This window comes from Polypterus senegalus, chromosome 1, assembly GCF_016835505.1.
Source record: "Polypterus senegalus isolate Bchr_013 chromosome 1, ASM1683550v1, whole genome shotgun sequence".
In the NCBI taxonomy this organism is placed as follows: domain Eukaryota; kingdom Metazoa; phylum Chordata; class Cladistia; order Polypteriformes; family Polypteridae; genus Polypterus; species Polypterus senegalus.
Genome location: NC_053154.1, coordinates 285,145,639 through 285,168,594, shown reverse-complemented (window position 1 = coordinate 285,168,594; position 22,956 = coordinate 285,145,639). Strand labels below are relative to the sequence as shown.

The following is a 22,956-nucleotide window of genomic DNA, read 5'->3' as shown; positions in this document are numbered from 1 at the left end:
TTTTTTTCCTTTTTGGTCAGGAAATGTTTTTCTAAAGTACAAGACTGACCTGGAAGATGTATATAAAATCTATTGTCAGAATCACGATGACGCAATTGCCCTGCTTGAGGGATATGAGAAAGACGAGATGATCCAGAAGCATGTGCAGGAGTGCCTGGAGACATTAAGGTAATAATGGAGGTGCTCAGGGTATTTACATAAAGAAACTTGCCAGCACTCCTGGTTCTTTGATAATGTATGCAATTCGGTTCCTTTGTTAAGCCGCTGTGATTTAATGTCTGGTGTGAGATCCTGAAGAAACTAATGTATTTTAACAATTCGGAGCCTGTGCTCTATATACAAATTAGTACAGCAGTCTCATTGTCCATTACTGTTTTGTAAAGAAAAAAAGGAACCAGGAAGCGAACCCAGGTCTCCATACTGAGATGCAGCACTACCGCTGTGCCGCCCCACCTAAAACATGTATTTAATAAAATAATATGTTAGTGAATAAAGTCAATCCACATGGACATATTTCTGGCACAACTCAGACATGCCAGATGGGCAGTTTAATGAGTCTAAGTGTACCTTACTTGGGTGTTAGCTTACCCTGTGATGAAGTAGCCCCCCCATTCAAGGTTGGCTCTGTGTGTCAGAAATGACTGTAACCGTCCACAACCCTGAATCAAATTAAATGGTTTCAAAAGTGGGGGGTTGGATTCTTTACCTAAAAATGGTTTTAAAATTGAATTATACTGTACAATTTTGTGAAAAAAAGCATTTTTCAATAAAAAATTTTTTTAGTAAAAGTCATAATGATAATATTTATGGAATATACTTATTTTCCTTGCTTTTTCTGTTAATTTAAAAGGAAATATTGTCTGGAATAAAATAGTTACAAAAAATAAATTTTCAATCCAAAATTATTAAAGACTCATGCCACTGAATGTTGATAATCACACTTGAAAATTCTCTAAACTGGCAGGAATTTTTCTTTCAAACCTCAGTTTGTACCTTCTTAGCCAATGCTCTGAAATAAAATTGAATAAAATTACTCCTGATTAACTCTTACCCAGGCGGGTCTATCATTTAGGCCTTAGTGTGAAATGTGAAACACAGGAACAATCGGCCTGTTCAGTTTACAAAAAAAAAAAAAAAGTTATGGTTTCTACTTACTGTTCCAAAAATCACAGGTCTACAAAATTAACTCATTCAACTCAAAATATTTTATTTAATTGTGAATAGTTATTTTTATTTGCATTCAAGAACACAAACCTCTACACTTTTGGCACAAATACATAAAACAGTCTCCATCTTTTGACAGGGCTTTGGCAAACTGCCCCATTAAACCAAGCTTAAGGTGAAATGGTGGTAGCAGTAATTTATACGGATCCACCAAGCTAGGTCTGAGGATGTTTTTGGCACTAGGCTATAGCTTTTTTTCAAGCTGGTCATTCCATTTGAACCCAATACAAATTATTGGCTCTGCTGTCTCACTCGCTAAGAAACCTTGGGAATTTTGTATGCCCTGACTGCTGAACCAGAACTTTCATATCAACCAAACAGTGCTCATTGTAGTTAATTTCCTCAAGAAGGTTTTAAACGCTTTAAAAAATATTAAATTAGAAAATATTAATATTATATTGTGCATACAATAAATAAAACTATAATTGACTATAGGGATGCTCCAGTCAGCTTTTTTAAGGCAGATACTGAATACTTTCATGTTATTTGATCAGCCGATACTTATTTAGATTTTAGTTTTTTATCCCTTTAAAAACATTTTTTACACTAATCTCCTGCATAATCACACAAATAAGCTTTATGTCCTATATTAAAGTGTATTTTTATAATTAAACTATAGACCACTGGTGTTAGCTGTTCATTTTTTATTAACAAAATGAAATTCTCTAGGTTTATTGTTCAGTGATCATTAAATGCTAAAATGAATAAAAAATTTCCTTAAAATACATACTTTTTCTAATAAAATATGTTAAAAAAAGTGTATCCCTAATATATATGGTATTTAAGTATAATAATTACAAGCTGTCGTATTGTTTAGTTTTTTGTGTAATGTACCTAACTGAAACAAAGATTAATTAAAAACAGTAGTTTTCATGATTTCTCTAACAAACAACAAAAATAGTCAATTAATTGATATTGGCAATGAAATGCTGCTTAAATGTAAATATACATGCACTTGTTCGTTTTAATCATTTTTAATCATTAGTTGCGCTACAGCTTTTTGCTGTTAAAATATATATTTACTATATTTATACAGATGTGTTTTTTTGTTCAGTGTATTAACTAGACATTCGTAATTCTTAAAGGTGTAATTATAAAAAATGGATTACCATTTTCATTATGTAGTATTTGTTTCTTACCAAAACTTATGCTGTATGACACACAGCAACGAGTAATAAATACTGTACGAGTCTTTAAAAAATGAGACCATTATTTACTAAGCATCAGTTTCAAATTTGTTTCAATCTTTTCTTTTTCCAATTAAAAGTGTAAGCTGCTGCATTTTAAACAAGTTTGCTGTCCAAACTCACACAGTGCCCGTTTTAATTTTAAGGACAAAATAAAGGTCTAAATTGCTTAAAGTTGCTTTTCTTGCCTTTTGTCTAGTTTCACAAGACATCTTCTCCAATTACATTTTTTTTCAGTTTATTACTTCACTTTCTTTAACGTAAAGGCTAATATACCAATTGCAAGTCGTTCATTGATAAAACAAGCTTCCACTAGCTGCTATTTGTTTACACTGCAGGAAGTTTTCTGCAAAAGAAAAAACAAATGTTGCGTAAAGGAGCACTTACAACTAAATTACTACAACTAAATTACCGTAAGGCTTAGAAAACCAGGGGCTGAAAATATCGGGTTTTGTGATTGTCATTTATACTAAGTCTTTTTATAGTGAAGATCTACTGATTTTGATCGGTGGCTGATTGATCAGATCATCCTTAATTAACAGCTGTGAAAATGTGTTGGGGAGAAAATGTTTTTTTATTTTTGAAGTGAGCACCCAAAAATGTATAAAAATCATAATAATAAAAAAATTTCAGTGTATACCTCTGTGAAGTAAGAGAATAACAAAATACATTTCAGGAAGCAACCTTTTTAAACCCATTTAAACCGTGTTTGTTTTTTTGTTTTTTATTTTACAAAAATGGATGTAACATTTCTTTGCGGCTAGACTTTTAAATGAGCTAAATTTGGATTTATGGCAAGCTCACACTTAGTGGCTTCCTAAGGTCACTACAGATGTAGTTCATTATGAATGACTGGCGTCTACATTGATGCCTCTGACATCAATGTAGACAGCGTTTCACTCTGTGGTCCTAGCCAGCTGATCCTTCAAAAAGCTTTTTATTTCTAGATGCCAGCCAAATGGTGATCATGCTGCAATTTTAATTCTCTGTGGCAGTGGCACAATTGGCAGTAAATATTATGCATTTATGAATAAAACTTTCTCTTCCCAGATGGATAAACTCATAACACCATTTGTTCTGTCTGCTGAAGAAAAAGAGAAAAGTTACTGGTTATTATGACCAAATAGATAATACTGAAATCCATGATTTTTATGGTTTTAATGTCATGGCATTGGCTCAATTTCATTGCAGTTTAATAATGTTTGAAGGATGCCACCTCACAGATCAAGTGTCCTGGTTTTGAATCTGTCACTCAGTTGTCAGCTCACTCTCCTATTGTTTGTTTGAGTTTTTCATGCTTTATTGACATTTTTTTCAAAACCTTCTGAAAGTAGATTAAATTGTGCCTTAGACTTGTAAGTGGGTGGGTGTGTGGGGGTGCATGTCCGGAGCTGGTTCCTCGCTTTAACTTACTGTTGCAAGGAAAGGCTCTGGCATCACTTGCAACTCTAAATTAGTTTAATCAGTCATTGAGTTATGTTTTTTGCTAAATTGCTCCAGAGCCAAAATGTATATTGTGTTCCTTCATTGGAAAACCCAGAAACATGTTCCTGAATTTCTTACTGTGAAGTTTCTTGCTTTCTAAAATATTTATTTCGTTAATGAAGAAGATGCTGTTATATATTTTCTTTAAGATTCATTTCATTGGTTGCATTTATTTCTTTTAATACTGGGATTTTTTTTTAAGCAAATGGTTTAAAATATGCTCCTGGAGAAGTCTTTATGTTCTGTAGATGTAGAAATGTCTTGTAGTGTTTTAAGATATTTACTTTTGTTAGTAGTTCTCCACATATTAGTAGCCCTGTATCAAAGCCTTGCCTGGAAATTCTTTAAGATGGCCTCCATCATGTTTTAAATTTTGTTGCCCTATGTACTTATTAATCTGGTGTTAAATGCATGGAGAAATATAGAAGTCTGTCCTAATGCTGTACAAACAATTGTATCGTTCTGTTAACTCTTTCCGTTTCTTTCCTTTCCATACTTGGTGGTTACCTCCAAATTCACAGGACAGTTTATCGTGAGTGGTAAGTTTTAGACATTCACTACACTGTTGCCAATTGCATGTGCTCCTTCTGACTGCATGTAGACTCCTTTTAATCATTTTAACAATTCAACAGTATGAAATTATTGTATTAACCCCATCCATTGTATTTGAAGCATGCAGTTCTGACCATGTTGCTTTGTGTTTGTGTTGCTTGGTGCATCCTTGTACTTTGTATTTATTTGGGGGCCCGTGTGCTGCTGCTCTAGCACCCATAATAAGATAACCAACAACATTTCAAAGCATTTTACTTATACATAAAATAAAGTCTCCTTGCTTTTCCATGCACTTTCTACATATCTCAACAGGTTTCTTAGTTCTGTTTTAGAAAAAATGTTTTTGGTTGGTTCCAAAGCGAATACAAAATAAGCCCTTTAAAACTGATGCACTCGTGTTTCACCCCAGTAACCATTCTTTTTAGTGAACCTTCTCCTTCTGTTACATAACTTTGTAAGAACTAGGAAAATATCTCCAAACACTTTTGTGTTCTTCTGTAAACTATTTAGGGACTCTGACATATCACTTATTATGGAATGAGCAGAACCATAACTTGTGTCCATCAGCAGAAGCAGTAATTCACAAGATCCACATTCATCACACTATTTGAGATTGTAAAGACCTTTTTGGAGAGATTAGTTTTACAAATGGAAATGAGGGGAAGTAATTTTTACCAAAAGTCCCCTGTAATTGCTCATGTTAGTATCTTTTCATGGATGGCATATTCACATCTTGATAAAAATTACAAAAAGTCTGTAAAAAAATAACGCCAGGTTGAACTAATCCCATGATGATCAACATGTCAGTAAAATTAAATCATTTGAGCCATTCAAGTAGGACTAAGCTTGCAGAGGACCTCAAGTAATGATTACATTACCGAGCTCCTGAAATGGGAAAAAGAACTGTACTTCTTGTTGTGCACGCTGAATAACTGGAGTTGTTATTACCCCTCGAAGGGTTGTCAGCATAATGATCTACACAATTTATATTGAAAAGAATGTGAGTGTGAGCCTGTCCCTCATGGATGTGTGAATAGACACATTGTTCTTTTAATAAGGGTTGTTAATGTGGTCCAAACAGATGGTACGACTTTGCATCACATTATGATGTAAAACTAAATCTATCCGAGAAGGGCTTTAGACAGCCTGATCTGTCTTCATCTGCCAAACGAGTTCTTCTGTTTTTACAACTTTCCACCTATTCAAAAACTCTTCTCTGTCCAATATACTTATCAACATACTGCAATGATATTCTTCCATGGAATCCATCAGGCTTGACTACTTCTGTCCAAAAGAAATCTTACTACATTTTGCTGTTCAGTGTTGGTGCCTTCAAAAAGTGGAACATCCATGATTACATGATGACTGGTAACACTAAACTGAGTGTCGGCACTACAGATACAGTTATGTCAGACCTCTGCACTCAGGCTGTTGATCATTAATTACCCCTCTTGCATGCTTCATACATTTAACAGATAAACTGCCTTTACTTACAGATAAACTGCATTTACTTTTTGACTTTTCCTTCATACAGTCATATGAAAAAGTTTGAGAACCCCTCTTAATTCTTTGGATTTTTGTTTATCATTGGCTGAGCTTTCAAAGTTGTAGCTTCCTTTTAATATATGACATGCCTTATGGAAACAGTAGTATCTCAGCATTGACATTAAGTTTATTGGATTAATAGAAAATATGCAATATGCATCATAACAGAATTAGACAGGTGCATAAATTTGGGCACCCCAGCAGAGATATTGCATCAATACTTAGTTGAGCCTCCTTTTGCAAATATAACAGCCTCTAGATACCTCCTATAACCTTTGATGAGTGTCTGGATTCTGGATGGAGGTGTTTTTGACTATTCTTCCATACAAAATCTCTCCAGTTCAGTTAAATTTGATGGCTGCCGAGCATGGACAGCCTGCTTAAAATCAACCCCTTAGATTTTCGATGATATTCAAGTCAGGGGACTGTGATGGCCATTCCAGAACATTGTACTTCTCCTCTGCATGAATGCCTTTGTAGACATTGAACTGTGTTTTGGGTCATTGTCTTGTTGGAATATCCAACCCCTGCGTAACTTCAACTTTGTGACTGATGCTTGAACATTATCCTGAAGAATTTGTTGATATTAGGTTGAATTCATCCGACCCTCAAATTTAACAAGGGCCCCCGTCCATGAACTAGCCACACAGCCCCACAGCATGATGGAACCTCCACCAAATTTGACAGTAGGTAGCAGGTGTTTTTCTTGGAAATGCAGTGTTCTTCTCCTGCCACACAAAGCACTTTTTGTTATGACCAGATAAGTCAATTTTGTCTCATTAGTCTAAAGAACTTTGTTCCAAAATGAATCTGGCTTGTCTAAATGAGCACTTGCATACAACAACCGACTCTGTTTGTGGTGTGAGGGCAGAAAGGGCTTCTTTCTCATCACCCTGCCATACAGATGTTGTTTGTGCAAATTGCGCTGAATTGTAGAACGATGTATAGATACACCATCTGCTGCAAGATGTTCTTGCAGGTCTTTGGAGGTTGTCTGTAACCATTCTCACAATCCTGCACATATGCCGCTCCTGTATTTTTCTTGGCCAGCCAGACCTGCTAGGTTTAACAGCTAATGTGCCTGTGGCCTTCCATTTCCTGATTACATTCCTTTCAGTTGAAACTGACAGTTTAAACTTCTGAGCCTTCTCCTAAACCTGAACTGAACAATCTTTGTTTTCAGATCTTTTGAGAGTTGCTTTGAGGGTCCCATGCTGTCACTCTTCAGAGGAGAGTCATAGGGAAGCACAACTTGCAATTGACCACCTTAAATACCATTTCTCAAGATGGGACACACCTGTCTATGAAGTTCAAGGCTCAACGAGCTAATCCAACCACTTTGGTGTTGCAAGTAATCAGTATTGAGCAGTTACATGCATTCATCAGCAAAATTACAAGGGTACCCACATTTTTGCACAACCAGTTTTTCACATTTGATTTAATTTCATACAACTAAGTAGTGTTTCACTAAAAATCTTTATTCGGAAAACACCCCAGTACTCCGTTATTCCTAGGAAGTGAAAGACATACCACTGTTATCTTTTTTTGTTGAAAGTAGAGTACATTTTTATGCAGGCTGAGGGGCGTTCCCAAACTTTTTCATATGACTGTATTTATTCATTCGTTATTTGTTGTGATTGACATTGATTGACATCCTGAAATCCATAGTGCACACACTTTTGAATGCACTTTGACAAGCAGGACATTTGAAATTAACTATAACTTAAATTTCAGATGTTTTTGTTAATTCTGACTGAAGTTTAGAAAGTGTTACTAAGTTATTTTGGCAAACATTTTATCATGGCTACCTTGAATATCTGAGACCTTTAATAAAGACCACTGTAGTTTCTTGTATTTCCAATAAAAAGGTTTCAGTGCTGTGAAAAAATAAGCACATCTCAAGAAAGGATATGTGTTCGTCAACATTTTTTCATGTATGGATATACTGTATGATCTTCATTTCAACAGTGTTGATAAATAAAGGTGATCTAATTTAACAAATAACAGTGAATATTACTCTTTTCAATCATGTATTTAACAGAAAAGTCAGAAATGCAATTGTCTACTTGGAAAAGTAAGCAAACCCTTGCAGAGCAAGAAGTGATCCTTGGAATGATAATGCACATCTGGGGACAATTTGCTAAAATCTTAGTAGGTGACAGCACAAAATCCACCACTAAAAGGTTATGCCCACAAGGTGTCCTTCCTAAAAGCATGCTCCCCACATTCTTGCAGTCCAGCAGCTTTAAACGTTCAGGGTATAATCAAAAACACAGTTTGAATGCTAGCATAATTTACCAGATTTGTTAAGGCATCATTAATGTTAATGGTTCAAAATAAATGTCATGAGAATAGTGTTTGTTTCAGAATTTTTGTCTGTATGTATTCTTTTATGGCATGTTTGGCATTAGACAGTAATTTTAACTTACTTTAGTTATAGTCCAGATGGTACAGTGTTGATGGTTCTGGTGCTGCTGCCTCGCAGTAAGGAGACCTAAGATCACACCCTGCGTGGAATTTGCATGTTCTCCCTGAGTTTCCTCCCACAGTGCAAACTGCTAAACTGCTAGTACCCTGTCTGATGATTGTTCTGTCTTGTGCTCTGTTCTGGCTGGGATGGTCTCTGGCTTCCCTGCAACCTTGGTTTAGTAAGTTGAAGTAGGTATAGTCCATGGTACTTCTGGTGTCAGAATCATTAGACACTTTTACTGTTTTGAGTGTATTGACTACAGAAATCTGTATCTCCTGTGACTGTTCGTTGTTGAAAGTAAAAAGACCTGACTTAACAGGAGTTCTTTTCAACTCATTGTAACTTGATGTGATGGGATGACGTTTAGCTTAGTTGCAGCTGCCAGTTCTTTCAGACTCAAATTTACTGCCACTGTGTCCTCGTAACTATAAGCAACTGACACCACATATACATCGTTCTCTTTTACCACTAGTCTAGTGATGTGTTTGAATGCCAAAGTGTAATCTGCTTTTCTGGATTGTTTTTTTCCCTTGGACTAGGTTATGTTTATATGTTTACATTTATTAGATTAACACAAGTGTTTTTGGGAGACTTTTCAGCCATAGACTGTTTATCCATCATAACCACAGGCTTACTATTGGTTGTGCCAAGAGCACCATTACCATTTGCTGCTTAAGTCACCTCCTCTACTTTGAACTCCACCTTCAGCAGGCATTATAATGATTTAGAAATGTCACACTCAGTGAAATGTCTAATTGTTTCCACTCGCATTTAAGCCAAATTCATTTACGGTTGTCTCCAGATGTATATTGGTCCTGCATGACCAATATATCTCTAGATTCAATAGCCTGTTGCTGTCACACTCATTTTCATGTCTCATAGTCCGCTATCTCAAGTTGGAAAATTTTGCTGACATTTCTTTACTGAAATCCATAAACTATGTATTGTTTCAAGGCTTTTCTTGCAGGTACTGCACACTTCAGTTCCTCCCTCTGCATTTCTGTTATGTTAGGTTTTGAATTGGCTATTCCATAACGCTCCATCTCTTCTTTTGGACTCATTCTTTTGTGGATTTGCTTTAATGTCTAAGATTATTGTCTTTGCTGCATCAGTATTTCAACAGATGGCCACAAGTTTTCCTCAGGTACTCTCTAATAGAATGTGGCTACCATCAAAATCCTGATGCAGGCTGTCCAGGCCCCACTATCATGCTTTACAGTTTGTATGTGGGTCTCTTGGTCAAAAGTAGTTTAAGGTTTTCACCAAGTAAGACCCCTGGCATTGTAGCCAAACCTCTCTACCTTTGTCTTATCTGCCATAGTTCATGTAGTCCTGTGATTCACCTCAGTGCTATCTAGAAAACATTTTTTAAGAATTATATTCTTTTTTGAGAAGCCGTTTTCTTCCTGACCTTGCATGAAAAACAGAGTTTTTGGACGTGTTGACACAAGCATTTTGGCAGTGTCTGAGGCATCATTTACCTGTAAATCACTTAATGTTATCCTGAAGTTCTGGGAGATTTCCCAGGAGGAATATGGTGGCAGAATCTAGCCTAGACATATTGGCAGTTGTGGACAACAGAGGGCACTCCAGCTCCCCAAACCTGACCCAGGCAGACACAAGCCTCTGCAACAAATAAGGCCTTTATTTTGCTGTGGGAAGCTCTTCCCAAATGTCTTCCACCTAAATAGCATGGTACATAAACACAAAGAAATAAAGTACACAGCAGTTCTTTTTCTTCTTCATTCTATCTCTCCTTCTGCCTTCACTCCTCCTCCAACAAGCATCGTCCCTGTTCTTTCCAACTTTTGCTCCCAGAGTAGTGACAGGCAGCTCCATTTAAGTAATCCCCAGAAGTACTTCCGGTGTCTCAAAGGTTTGGCCCCTTAGGTTAAGCCTTGACCCTCAAGAAGTAGGGTCTCCGGTCCCCACAGCACCCAACAGGGCTGAGTCAAAGAACTCTTAATTCCCATGATGCTCTGTGGGAAACCGTGGCACTGCTGCAACCTGGGGGGGGAGGGGGGCTGCCATCTGCATTCTGGGGGAGGCAGTGCCCTAAAGATGCTGCCTTCCCCAATCCTTCCACCTCAAGGGCATCTCGACCAGGTAAGGCTGCCAGCTGTCCCTAACATAGTAGAAATTTACAATATTTGTATATGATCTTTGGGACTGTAAAAGGTGGAAACACCTCTTGGAACCCCTTTCAGATTCAAAACTGTCGACATCATAAAGATCTTGTCATGATTCAGACACATACCTCAGTAGTTAACACCAAACCACACCACCAAATTCTTATGTTTATATAAGCCAGGGCCCTCCAAGTTTCCCTCTGATGATGTTCGATATTAGGCATTTCAAGTAATGCCAAAGAGGGCTGTACTGTTTGTACAGAAAGAAATTGCATTAGTTTGATTTAATTAGTACAGATTAGTTCAAAATGCATTTTTTTTTTATTTTTAAAATTAGACTGCCTTTGTATCAGTTTTGTTGAAATGACAAACAAAAATGTGTAAAAAAAAAAAAAACTTTCCATGGAATGTACTTACAGGTACTTTCTGATACTACTGTAATAAAACATACTAGTAATTTTTTTCCTTTATGAAAGGTTTCAATTGTGTTAAAATTACTGAAACCCAGAGTGCTTTCCAGGTGTCTAGCTAGAAAAGTGAAATTGGAGTCCCTGGAAATGTGTATATGGAATTTGAAACTGTGAGGTGGCACAATATTGAAATGCACACACTTTCACATTTTATACAAAACTGGATTTGCCAGATTATCTGAATTGTACTCCTTGTAAGGCTTTGTATATTTACCATCACCCTGTTAATGCACAGTTTATTTATATTGTGCTTTTCATTCAAAGTGCTGTCTCTCTATGTCTCTCATGACTTTTTGTGCCAAGTGATACATAAGGCAGAATTATGATTACGCCAAGCATATTTGTCAAGTGTCCAATTCATACGCAATAAGTAAAGGTCTTCGTTAATGTTTTGTGCCCCGGTCGTCCTTGGTCTATCTGGTCGGCTTTCATATGTGGCAAATGAATTGTTTTAAACTGTGTTATATTTTTGAGTTTTCTTTATGTCATTTGTTTTAGAGTTTGCATTTTAATTTGTTTGCTTTTTTCTCTACATTTATTTACTCAGTTAAAGCTCTGCTAGTGCTGCTTCATTGACCCCAGCTCCTAAAATGAAAATTAATATGACACACAAGTTTCTCATTTGTTAATAAGGAATTTTTTTTTTTTTTTAGGGGGAAGACAAATTATATAAACTTGGGGTCTTTCTTAATCAAGCCTGTGCAGAGAGTAATGCGCTACCCATTGCTGCTGATGGAGCTACTAAACACCACGCCAGAATCCCACCAAGATAAAAAGCTACTTATTGAAGCTGTGACTGCCGTGAAGGAGATGAATGTTAACATTAATGAGCACAAGCGCAGGAAGGATCTGGGTAAGTATCTTTACTGACTTTTGCCTAAATCTTGGATGTTGCCATGATTTCTTCTTATACTGTATTTATGTGGTTTTAATTCACGTTTCAAAGACCTGCACATTACAGTTGTCAGCCATTACAATTATAAGTGTTCCCTGCAGTGGACTGAATGCCCATCCAGAGCTGGTTCTTATTTTGTACCTTGTTTTTTGCTGCAGTGCCTTAATTCAGTCGATTTGTTTAGAAAATGGATGGACAGAAGGATTTTAGGTATTGTTGAAAATTGTGTTATACTAGAGTGAAAGATTAATTTCTGTAAATAAATTATGTAATTTTTAAAGGATATATTTCAGACAGCCTTTGAAGAAAAAAGTATACTATTAGTTCATTTATATTCCCTGATATTCAAGATAATTGTCTTTTGTTCTTTGTGTAGGCAAATTTATTTTCTTTTATGAGTTGTTTATTTGAGATGCCAAGTTCATTTGTATTTATCCATCCATCCCTCAGTTACAATTCATAGATAATAATGAAAAGTGGTTAATTAAATTGGGTTAACTTAGAGTTTCATCTGAAATGACTCCCTCTGTCCATTTTCTGAATATTTTGGTGTTGTGTGAAAAACATCGTGTCCAGGATACAAGCCTTAGCATTGGCTTCACAGGACAGATCTGGCATTTGAGCCTAGAACTGGAGATGTAGAGTAGCATTACTAAACTCTGTGATGCCTTTGTGTCAGTCATAGAAAATGAAATGTATATATCTTTAAAGAAGCACAAAGTTTCTTTGAGCAAATTCTTAATCTTGTATCTTCTTTTTTTCCTCCTCAGTTGTCAAGTACAGAAAAGGTGATGAAGATACACTGATCGATAAGATTTCCAAACTGAGCATGCACTCTATTATTAAAAAGTCCAACCGTGTAAGCAGTCATCTGAAGCACCTTACTGGTTTCTCTCCTCAGGTAATGGGATGTTCTGATGGAAATTCTGTTTTTGATTCCCTAATATCCTCACCGTGCACTGTAATTCTACTCATTAGTCTACTCAGTTTTGGCTTTTGTGACTTTATATTTTGTGCGATGATGTAGTAATCTGCCAAAAATATTCAGTTCTATTTTAAACTAAAATATTCACAGAAAAAGCATGCTTTGAAGTATTCCAAGTGCTTCTCCAAAGAAGAATTGGAAAGCATGCTAAATCCATGTTAGTACTGTTTCATTTTTTTCTTATTTATTAAGACCAATGTGTTATTCAGTGACTCCAAGTTATAGTATGAAAAAAAATATACACACACTACATATTCTGAAGCATATTAAATAGAGAAACCACATGCAGGCAAATTTGTATTTCCACGTGTTCAGGCCTATATACAGGGTGGTTTTAGGTTCAAATTCCATTAGTCCTGTGTCCACTGCATTATGAAATGAATTATCCTATAGGAAAAGACAATATAATTTGAGTAGAAAACATCGGAAAATGGGTCTGTCACATGTGTTGACACATTCACTTCAAGTGCCACCATAAACATAGAGAAGAGAAAGAAAATGGAAAGACTTAACAGAACAATATGAAACAACCTATTATAAGTATATTCTTTGTTAAAATAATAATTTTTCAGACTTTCATTTTAATGCTAAGACCAATGAGGCTTAAGGTTTAAGGTTTCTTTATTTAGTCATGTTTACACAAGAAAACATGAAATTTGCCTTCTCAGTTGCATCTAATAACATACAGAATGAAATAAAACAGACAAACTGAAACAAGAAAGGTTATTGTAAGGCAGTTAGATAATATATATTTACACCAAAAAAAAAAAAAAGGTTACAGGATATATACTGCTCAAAAGAATTAAAGGAACACTTTTTAATCAGAGTATAGCATAAAGTCAATGAAACTTCTGGGATATTAATCTGGTCAGTTAAATAGCAGAGGGGGTTGTTAATCAGTTTCAGCTGTTGTGGTGTTAATGAAATTAACAACAGATGCACTAGAGGGGCAATAATGAGATGACCCCCAAAACAGGAATGGTTTAACAGGTGGAGGCCACTGACATTTTTCCCTCCTTATCTTTTCTGACTGTTTCTTCACTAGTTTTGCATTTGGCTACAGTCAGTGTCACTACTGGTACCATGAGGTGATACCTGGACCCTACAGAGGTTGCACAGGTAGTCCAACTTCTCCAGGATGGCACATCAATACGTGTCATTGCCAGAAGGTTTGCTGTGTCTCCCTGCACAGTCTCAAGGGCATGGAGGAGATTCTAGGAGACAAGCAGTTACTCTAGGAGAGCTGGAGAGGGCCATAGAAGGTCCATAACCCATCAGCAGGACCAGTATCTGCTCCTTTGGGCAAGGAGGAACAGGATGAGCACTGCCAGAGCCCTACAAAATGACCTCCAGCAGGCCACTGGTGTGAATGTCTCTGACCAAACAACCAGAAAGACTTCATGAGGGTGACCCAAGGGCCCCATGTCCTCTAATGGGCCCTGAGCTCACTGCCCAGCAGCATGCAGCTCGATTGGCATTCGCCATAGAATACCAGAATTGGCAGATGCACCACTGGTACCCTGTGCTTTTTACAGATGAGAGCAGGTTCACCCTGAGCACGTGACAGAAGTGAAAGGGTCTGGAGAAGCCATGGAGAACATTATGCTGCCTGTAACATCATTCAGCATGAGCAGTTTGGTGGTGGGTTAATGATTGTCTGGGGAGGCATATCCACGGAGGGTCACACAGACTGCTACAGGCTTGACAAAGGCACCTTGGCTGCCATTAGGTATCAGGATGAAATCCTTGGACCCATTGTCAGACCCTATGCTGGTACAGTGGCTCCTGGTGCACGACAATTCCTGGCCTCATGTGGTGAGAGTATGCAGGCAGTTCCTGGAGGATGAAGGAATTGATACCATTGACTGGCCACCACACTTTCCTGACCTAAATCCAATAGAACACCTCTGGGACATTATGTTTTGGTCCATCCAATGCCACCAGGTTGCACCTCAGACTGTCCAGGAGCTCAGTGATGCCCTGGTCCAGATCTGGGAGGAGATCCCCCACAACACCATCTGTCATCTCATTAGAAGCATGCACCGATGTTGTCAGGCATGTATACAAGAACACAGGGGCCATACAAAGTGCTGCGTACAATTTTGAGTTGCTGCAATTAAATATTGGCAAAATGGAGTAGCCTGCCACATAATTTTTTCACTCTGATTTTTGGGGCATCTTTGAATTCAGGGCTCTGTAGGTTGATCATTTTCATTTCCATCAAACGATGTGGCATCGTTTCATTCCTAACACATTACCCAGTCTATATCAGTATAGATATCCAGGAGGATTTCTTTTTCCCATTGAGATCTGATGCGTTCTCAAAGTGTTCCTTTAATTTTTTTGAGCAGTTCATATCAAAACCTTAATCATCATCTCCGATATTTCTTATTGAAAAGTCGTATGGCACTAGGAAGAAAGGAGTTTCTGGAGCGATTTGTGTGGGTTTTCAAAGCTACTATCCTTCCTGATTTACTGAAGTTTTGTTCTACGTGTAATGGATGCCTGTCATCAGTTGATAAGGCTTCTATAATAATTTTGCTTGTGAACTTATTATGGCATTCTGAGCTAGCACTCACTGAACAGCAATGTACAAAAAGAAACTGAATTGAATAATAATGCTAAGCATAGTAGATCATTCAGAGTTTACGGACGCTCTAGCTGCATATTTTGTCCTATCACATTAAGTTATTTGCTGAATTTTAAAGTGGCCTGAACCTTGATTTTATTATGTGGCACTAAAAAGTTCTAGTTGTATTGGGAGGTGAGTGTAGACCATTTATTAAATTATATGCAAGACAAAGAATCAACTACCAAGGTGCATAGAGGAGCCCAACATCAAAAAAAATCTCAAACATAATGTTTTGAAATACATTACCACATTATCAAACTACAGTGGAAATTATGTTTTAAACAAATAAGACAGTCTGAAGTTTCTCAGTTTCACTTTTTCCCTTAAGATACCTTTAATTTGGTCTTTGTGTCTCTCAGTCATCATTTAACTAGCGGGTTTTCAGCAATAGTATTTTCCGTATGAATATCCCCTAATCTAAACCTATGTGATTCATTATCAATCACCAGCAAACTTCAATGAAGTTCATAACTAGCTTTAGGCAATCAAAGCAGCATCCAAATAACTGAAAAACAAACCATGGAGGTGTATCTTTCTGCCACCAGCTGTGCACACACCCACACTTGATCATACTTGGAAAATTTAGAGCTGCCGATTATCATAACCTGTGCATCTTTCAAATTAGCAATAAAACAGAACATTTCCTCTGTGTCTGTGGTATTTTATTTTATGGAACAAGCTGATTTTCATTTTATTTTTATTTATTATTTGGTAACAGATTAAAGATGAAGCTTTCGATGAAGCTGAGAAGATATTCCGAATGCAGGAAAAACTAATCAAATCTTTCATTAGGGATATCTCCCTGTACCTGCAGCATATAAGAGTAAGTGAAGACTAATAGTCCATCCATCTGTTTTCTAAACTTGCTATATCCTGAGGAGGGTCACAGGAACACTGGAGCCTATCCTGGTAAACCTAGGGCGTAAGGCAGAAACAGTCCCTGAATAGGGTGCCAGTTCTTCGCAGAAGACTAATTTTGAAATCTGTAAGGGGGGGAAAAAAGGATTTGTTTGTTGGGTACAAATACTGTATATGTTGTACATAGTGATTACTGCAAGCTTCTTTATTGTTTATGTAATTTAAAATACTATTTATTATCGAAATGGAAGGGCTTAGTTATAGCCTAAAAAGATAAAGAAGAAGAAGATTATACTTTTGTGTGTGTATAATATGTATGTATATATGTATTGTGGAAAAAGAAACGTCCTCTGACTTTCAACTGTTTTTACTTTAAGTAAACTTAATGTGTAAATATTTGTATGAACACTAAGAGAGTCAACACCATAAGACATAAACTAAAAATGTTTCACAATGTGTCCCTGAATGAAGGGAGGCTCAAAATCAAAAGTACCAGTCAGTATCTGGTGTGGCCACCAGCTGCTTGAAGTACTGCAGTGCATCTCCTCCTCATGGACTGGACCAGATTTGTTAGTTCTTGCTGTGAGATGTTACCCCACTCTTCCACCAAGGCACCTGAAAGTTCCTGGACATTTCTGGGGGGAATGGCCCTAGCCCTCACCCTGCGATCCAACAGGTCCCAGACGTGCTCAATGGGATTGAGATCCGGGCTCTTCCACTGCGAGGATGATCAGCTGTCCTTCCTGTCTCCCTGTAGCGCTGTCTTAGGCGTCTCACAGTGCGGACATGGCAATTTAATGCCCTAGCCACATTAGCAGTCCTCATGCCTCCCTGCAGCATGCCTAATGCACGTTCACGCAGATGAGCAGGGACCCTGGGCATGTTTCTTTGGGTGTTTTTCACAGTCGGTAGACAAGTCTCTTTAGTGTCCTGCGTTTTTAGAACTGTGACCTTAAATGCCTACTTTCTGTAAGCTGTTAAGGTCTTAACGACCATTCCACAGGTGCATGTTAATTAATTGATTATGGTTAATTGAACATGCATGGAAAACATTGTTTAAACCCTTTACAATGAAGATCTGTAAAGTTATTTGGATTTTAAAAACATTATTGTTGAAATACACAGTCCTGGAAAATGGAATGTTTCTTTTTTTGCTGAGTATATATGTGTATGTGTGTGTGTAATATATGTATGTATCTACTAATTAATTAATTTAATTATCTTCTGTAAAAAGGCAAATTTCCCCTGAGGACAAAGATCTATTGTTGGTCTGCATTCCTAAAGCTATGAGCTGTGGTAAAAATATATCAAACAGTAAAATGAACTTACTTTTAAAGCCTCCCAAAGAAGAAGCACTGAAAGTGTAAATAATGAAAAATATGCAAATCATTAGTCATTTGGTACAATGATAATAATAATATATTTATATAGTACTTTTTTCACTACTCATAAAAAATGTCAAGAGGATTCACACTGTGACATTTTAAGGTCTTTCATGTTTGCAAGTAGCTTAGGCTATGCTTACAGGCATACAGACATACATATTACATTTTTTTTGTATGCCAGCTATACCCTTGCAAGTGGGGTTATCACATAAAGTGGTGTAAGGATTACTGTCAGAAATAATATTGAAATGACATTTGACTTATGGAGTTTGAAATCTCTATTTTCACCTTTCGTGGTTTTAAAAGAGAGTTTATTTTTGGAATGGCTAAGCATAATATTAATAACACTTTCTATGCAGTGTGTATTTTTACTTTTTAATATACATATATACACACTGTATATATACTGTATATATTTATCAATATTTTAAAGTTCACATTGTTTTTCAGGAATCTGCATCTGTGAAGGTGCTGGCGGCTATCAGCTTCTGTGACATTTATTCTGACAGGACGCAGGTGGACCTTGAAAGCTTTCAGAAAGCACATCGTTGTATCAATGATGAACGCTTTGCTAATTTTGTAAGCATGCTTTACTTAATTTCTTTTTCTCCTTTTTCTGTGTATTTACATACAGTGCACCTGGAAGGCATTCACAGCGCATCACTCTTTCCACATTTTGTGTTACAGCCTTATTCCAAAATGTATAAATTAATTTTTTTCCTCAGAATTCTACACACAACACCCCATAATGACAGCGTGAAAAAAGTTTACTTGAGGTTTTTGCAAATTTATTAAAAATTAAAAAACTGAGAAATCACATGTAGATAAGTATTCACAGCCTTTGCCATGAGGCTCAAAATTCAGTTCAGGTGCACAAAATGTGGAAAAAGTGATGTGCTGTGAATACTTTCCGGATGCACTGTATAATGCAAAAAGCACCTACTATGATTGCTATGACTGTCTTTCCATCTGTTTATATTAAGTAACTCAGCTTCCAGTTGACCTATTTTGTTGAAATTTCGCACACTTATTTTTCAAGGAAATCTCTTAGAAAGGTTCCATTTTTGTTGGGATATCTCAAATACAGCATGCTGTGCAGCAGTTTGAAATTTCAAAACCTCCCATTGAAAGGCATTAGCATATTTTCACACTCATCTGTCTTAACACAAAGAAACATTTTGTGTGACTTTGTTTGCAGATTAGAGTGAGACAGGTCACTCCAGCTTGTTAATTATGCATATTTTCCTCTTTAACACATCCCAAAAGCCACTCTTGACAGCAAAATGGAACCTCCATACAAGTTAGTCATGTACCAGGAGGGGGTGCTAGTGCACCAGCTCACTTCTCCTGCTGCTTGAGGTAAGTTAACCACAGAAGTTAAAAAAGAAATGAATGTAAGGGGACAGGAATTACATATGCATAGCTCTATAAGCATAGAGTAAACCAGGTTGTACTCCGTATTTGTGATGTAAAGTAATGCTTTAATTTTCGATTATTTATATCATTGTGTTGAGTTGAAAGGATAATTCCAGTCACGGAGGACATAAAGTGCTTTATCAGTGTTACTGTTATGTTTACTTTTGGTGTGGATTTCCTTTCTTTTACAATAATCTTATTAGACAAGAGAAGTTTTTCCTATCTGTGTAATCCCTTCAGTGAAATTTCTTTTGTTTTATTTAATTTTGACCAATTTTTGAAATTAATTTCTTAATCATTTTAGCATAGTTTCTCAAAGAGATTCTATAATTATTTAATTACCATAATACTCGCGTATAATTTGATCATAATTGATCCTAAAATCAGACCCTGACTTATATCACCGTTCAAAAATACACTTTTTTATATATATATATATATATATATATATATATATATATATATATATATATATAAAATCTTCTTGCTTCCTCCAATCTCACATCACTTTTGCAGACACATCGAATTTTGTTGTAGCAGTGCAGTTACCAATTTCTTCTGCCACTTCAATGACTTTTAATTTAAAGCTAGATTCATATTTTCTTCTGATCGAACGCTCCATCACAGATAAGGGGCGCTTTTACAATAAAGGTGTATGAGGGTGTGAGATACAAAAAATACAAGTCGGTGCATATTTTGCTCCAGAATAGTTCAGGTATCACCATGTGGTCACGTAGGCACAATACATAGCAAAAAAAAAGGCTCTCAGGTGGGCGTTAGTATAACATAATCTCTTGGACCAATAGTTTTCCACATTTGACTTATACGACCGACATTATAAAATGCCGGAAATTATACGGTAAAATCAAGCCCTGATTTATCTACAGGAGAACTTAAACACGAGTATATAAGGTATATGAAATTCACTGTTTGTGATCATTCTCATTAGCTGTGCTTTCTTAATACCTGTCATGTGAATTGGGCAAATATTTTAACACTAGAATCCCTGAAGCCACAAATAAAAGTTGTAATGCTGGGCCGCCTTAAATTCCTTCTAGTGTTAAGACAATTAGAATAATTTTACTTCATTCCTTCTCTTTTACTTGTTTAGTTTTCATTTGCCATATCAGATAAAATCATTTTGGCTACAAAATCATGACCTTTCACTGTTAATGGCTTTCCATGAAGCTTCCAAGTATTATATTTTGTTTTGTCTTTTTTTCCCCAACAGAAAGAAAGAACAGAAAATCTGGTGATTATGCCACTAAACCAGTTGCTTACCATGTTTGCCGGACCATACAAGCTTATCCAGAAGCGCTTTGATAAACTGTTGGACTACAATAATTGCAAAGAGAGGGCTGAAAAGATGAAGGACAAAAAGACACTGGAGGAGCTGCAGTCTGCTCGCAATAACTATGAAGCTTTAAATGCTCAGCTCCTTGATGAGCTTCCAAAGTTTCATCGTTGTGCAAAGGACCTCTTTACAAACTGTGTTCGAAACTTTGCTGAAGCACAAAAGGAGTTTGTCCGGCTCACTTTGGGTGAATTAAAACCTCTGTTGCAGGTATTAGTCTTTAGAAAATTCTGCTTTGGTTGAACTATACAAAAGAAATAATTCTACATTTCTTTAATGTTACAGATCTAATTGTTTTATTTCATTTAATGTGCATCATCGTAAAAGTAGTTTTCAGTTTCAGTTGAGATTTAGTACTTTTTTTCCATCAGCATATTTCAGTAAAAATTGTAAATTTATTACAAGAAAAATAGTATTATTTGAGAAACTTTCACACCTTTTATGCCCCCATGCATCCACAGAGAACTGGATTCTGTTCCAGCAACATTGGGTGAGGGGCAAGGACTGACACTGGATAGGATACCACTCCTCTACTTACACACTCATTCACATGTTTTGAATAATTACAAGACATCAGTTCACTTAATCCTAACATCTTTAGAAAACTTTTTTTCCATCTGGACCTCTGTGAGATAAAAAGTTGTGAACTTGAACCCGGACACAGACAGACACGGATACCAAATATCCCCAAAACACATTCTCAGTTCTTTTGCACAAAACAATGAATACTGTGCACCAACCAGCCACAATGTTCAGTCCTGTCCTTTTTTTCTGCCACCTCCACTCCTCACTCGCAAGTTCCGTCTTCTTCCACCTGACTCCGGAATGAGGCGGCCTCCTTTATACTGCACCCAAAAGTGCTCCAGGTGCTTCCCGATTAACATCCAGCAGCACTTCTGGGTGTTGTGGAAGTGCTGCATGTGTGTGAATTCAGCTCCTCTCCTGGCAGCACTTCAGGGTCTGGCGGAAGTGCTGCATGCTAAGGCTCCAGAGCTATCCAGGCAACCCCTGGTGGTGGCCACGGACCCCCGCAGGCTTGAGCTTCTAGCTCCAGTTCCATGATCCTGATGTAAACCAGGGGGGCAGCCCTCTCGTGTCCCTGGGGAGGTACTGTTGGTGATATGTCCACTCCCCCAGTCTTCTCCTAAAAAGTGTGCCCTGACCGGGCAAGATCCCCGGCCATCCATCACAAAATAAACCTAACAACATCGGACCTTGCAGTATGATCAGAGATTGTCTGTGACTTGACAAGCTGTCTAAAGAAGTACTGTTTTTTAAGACAGCTTTAACTTTTTTTTTGTTTTATTTTCAAAGCTAAAGCCAACATCTTAAACAATAACCACTGCAGGATTGATGCTAGGCTGTATATGGATGTACCAAAGAGTACCATACTGTAATTACATTAAATGTTGTACAGTCATAAACAAAATCACATTGGAAAATATTCTAAATTATATAAGGCATGTAATGCTTTAATAGTTGTGAAAAATCAGTGAAACTAATTACATGCTAGAGAGTTGTATACTGTAATTATCCAAATGTGAAAAAATTTAACTGTGTATAATACACATGATTAAATACTCGTGGTTTTGGAAATAAATTAGCTTTGTCAATTAAATACTTTAATATTAAACATATTAAGTGGGTAGAAATGAAAGGCTGTGGCTGTGCCTAACAGTTTATTCCAGCCTACATAATTCTTTAGTTGCTTTGTTGGCACACCTCACAAACACACCAGAATTTTAGCCAATGTCACATTGCACAACTTTCTGTCATGGGGTACGTCAGATTTGTCAATTGCAGATGCTCATCTTGTCACTGACCATATGTCAAATTACACAACTCATGTTACATTTATCAATCGAGTGCCGATCTTCCAGTGTGTGCCATTTTTTCTAACAGCCAATAGTGTGCTGGCTGATAGAGCAGTGCATTACAAAGAGTTAAAAGCTAAAGTGAGTTCAGCCGCAATCTGTGCCCTTTAATTCTTTTTTCCATTCTATTATACTATGTAAAATACGAGGCATCAGACAGACAGGCATCTTTTCTGTTTGTTGGGTTTGAAACATGCATGTTCCTTATTCCTTATCTCTACATTCTATTTATTGTACTTCTGGATGAGCATCATTGGTTCATTTGGTTGCCAGGTCTCCTGCATACACAGCCCACCCCTCCAAATCGCCAGTCGCAGACTTGTTGGACTCCGTCATTAGGCATGTCACATTAGACGAGAACATACTACCGACTGCCTCTGATTGGCTAAGGTTATATTAAACCTCGCTCAACAAGTCGTAGATCTAAAAAGACATTTCTTTTTTGGTAGATTCCAGAGCACATATAACATAACATTCACATAATCTTATTCATGG

The 22,956-nt window shown here is 36.9% G+C and overlaps 1 protein-coding gene across 8 annotated transcripts in view; it reads left to right on the top strand.

Moving 5' to 3' along the window:
• LOC120543152 (dynamin binding protein) overlaps positions 1-22,956 on the top strand; it is a 211,627-nt gene that overhangs the window by 173,257 nt on the left and 15,414 nt on the right. For 7 of the 8 annotated variants that reach the window (XM_039776056.1, XM_039776047.1, XM_039776083.1 and 4 more), the window contains 7 exons: positions 21-168; positions 4,418-4,435; positions 11,716-11,915; positions 12,728-12,858; positions 16,293-16,397; positions 18,268-18,396; positions 20,465-20,797. In XM_039776056.1, coding sequence (XP_039631990.1) covers positions 21-168; positions 4,418-4,435; positions 11,716-11,915; positions 12,728-12,858; positions 16,293-16,397; positions 18,268-18,396; positions 20,465-20,797 — 1,064 coding nt within the window. The remainder of the gene's footprint in view (positions 1-20; positions 169-4,417; positions 4,436-11,715; positions 11,916-12,727; positions 12,859-16,292; positions 16,398-18,267; positions 18,397-20,464; positions 20,798-22,956) is intronic. The other variant, XM_039776063.1, reaches the window with a different exon arrangement.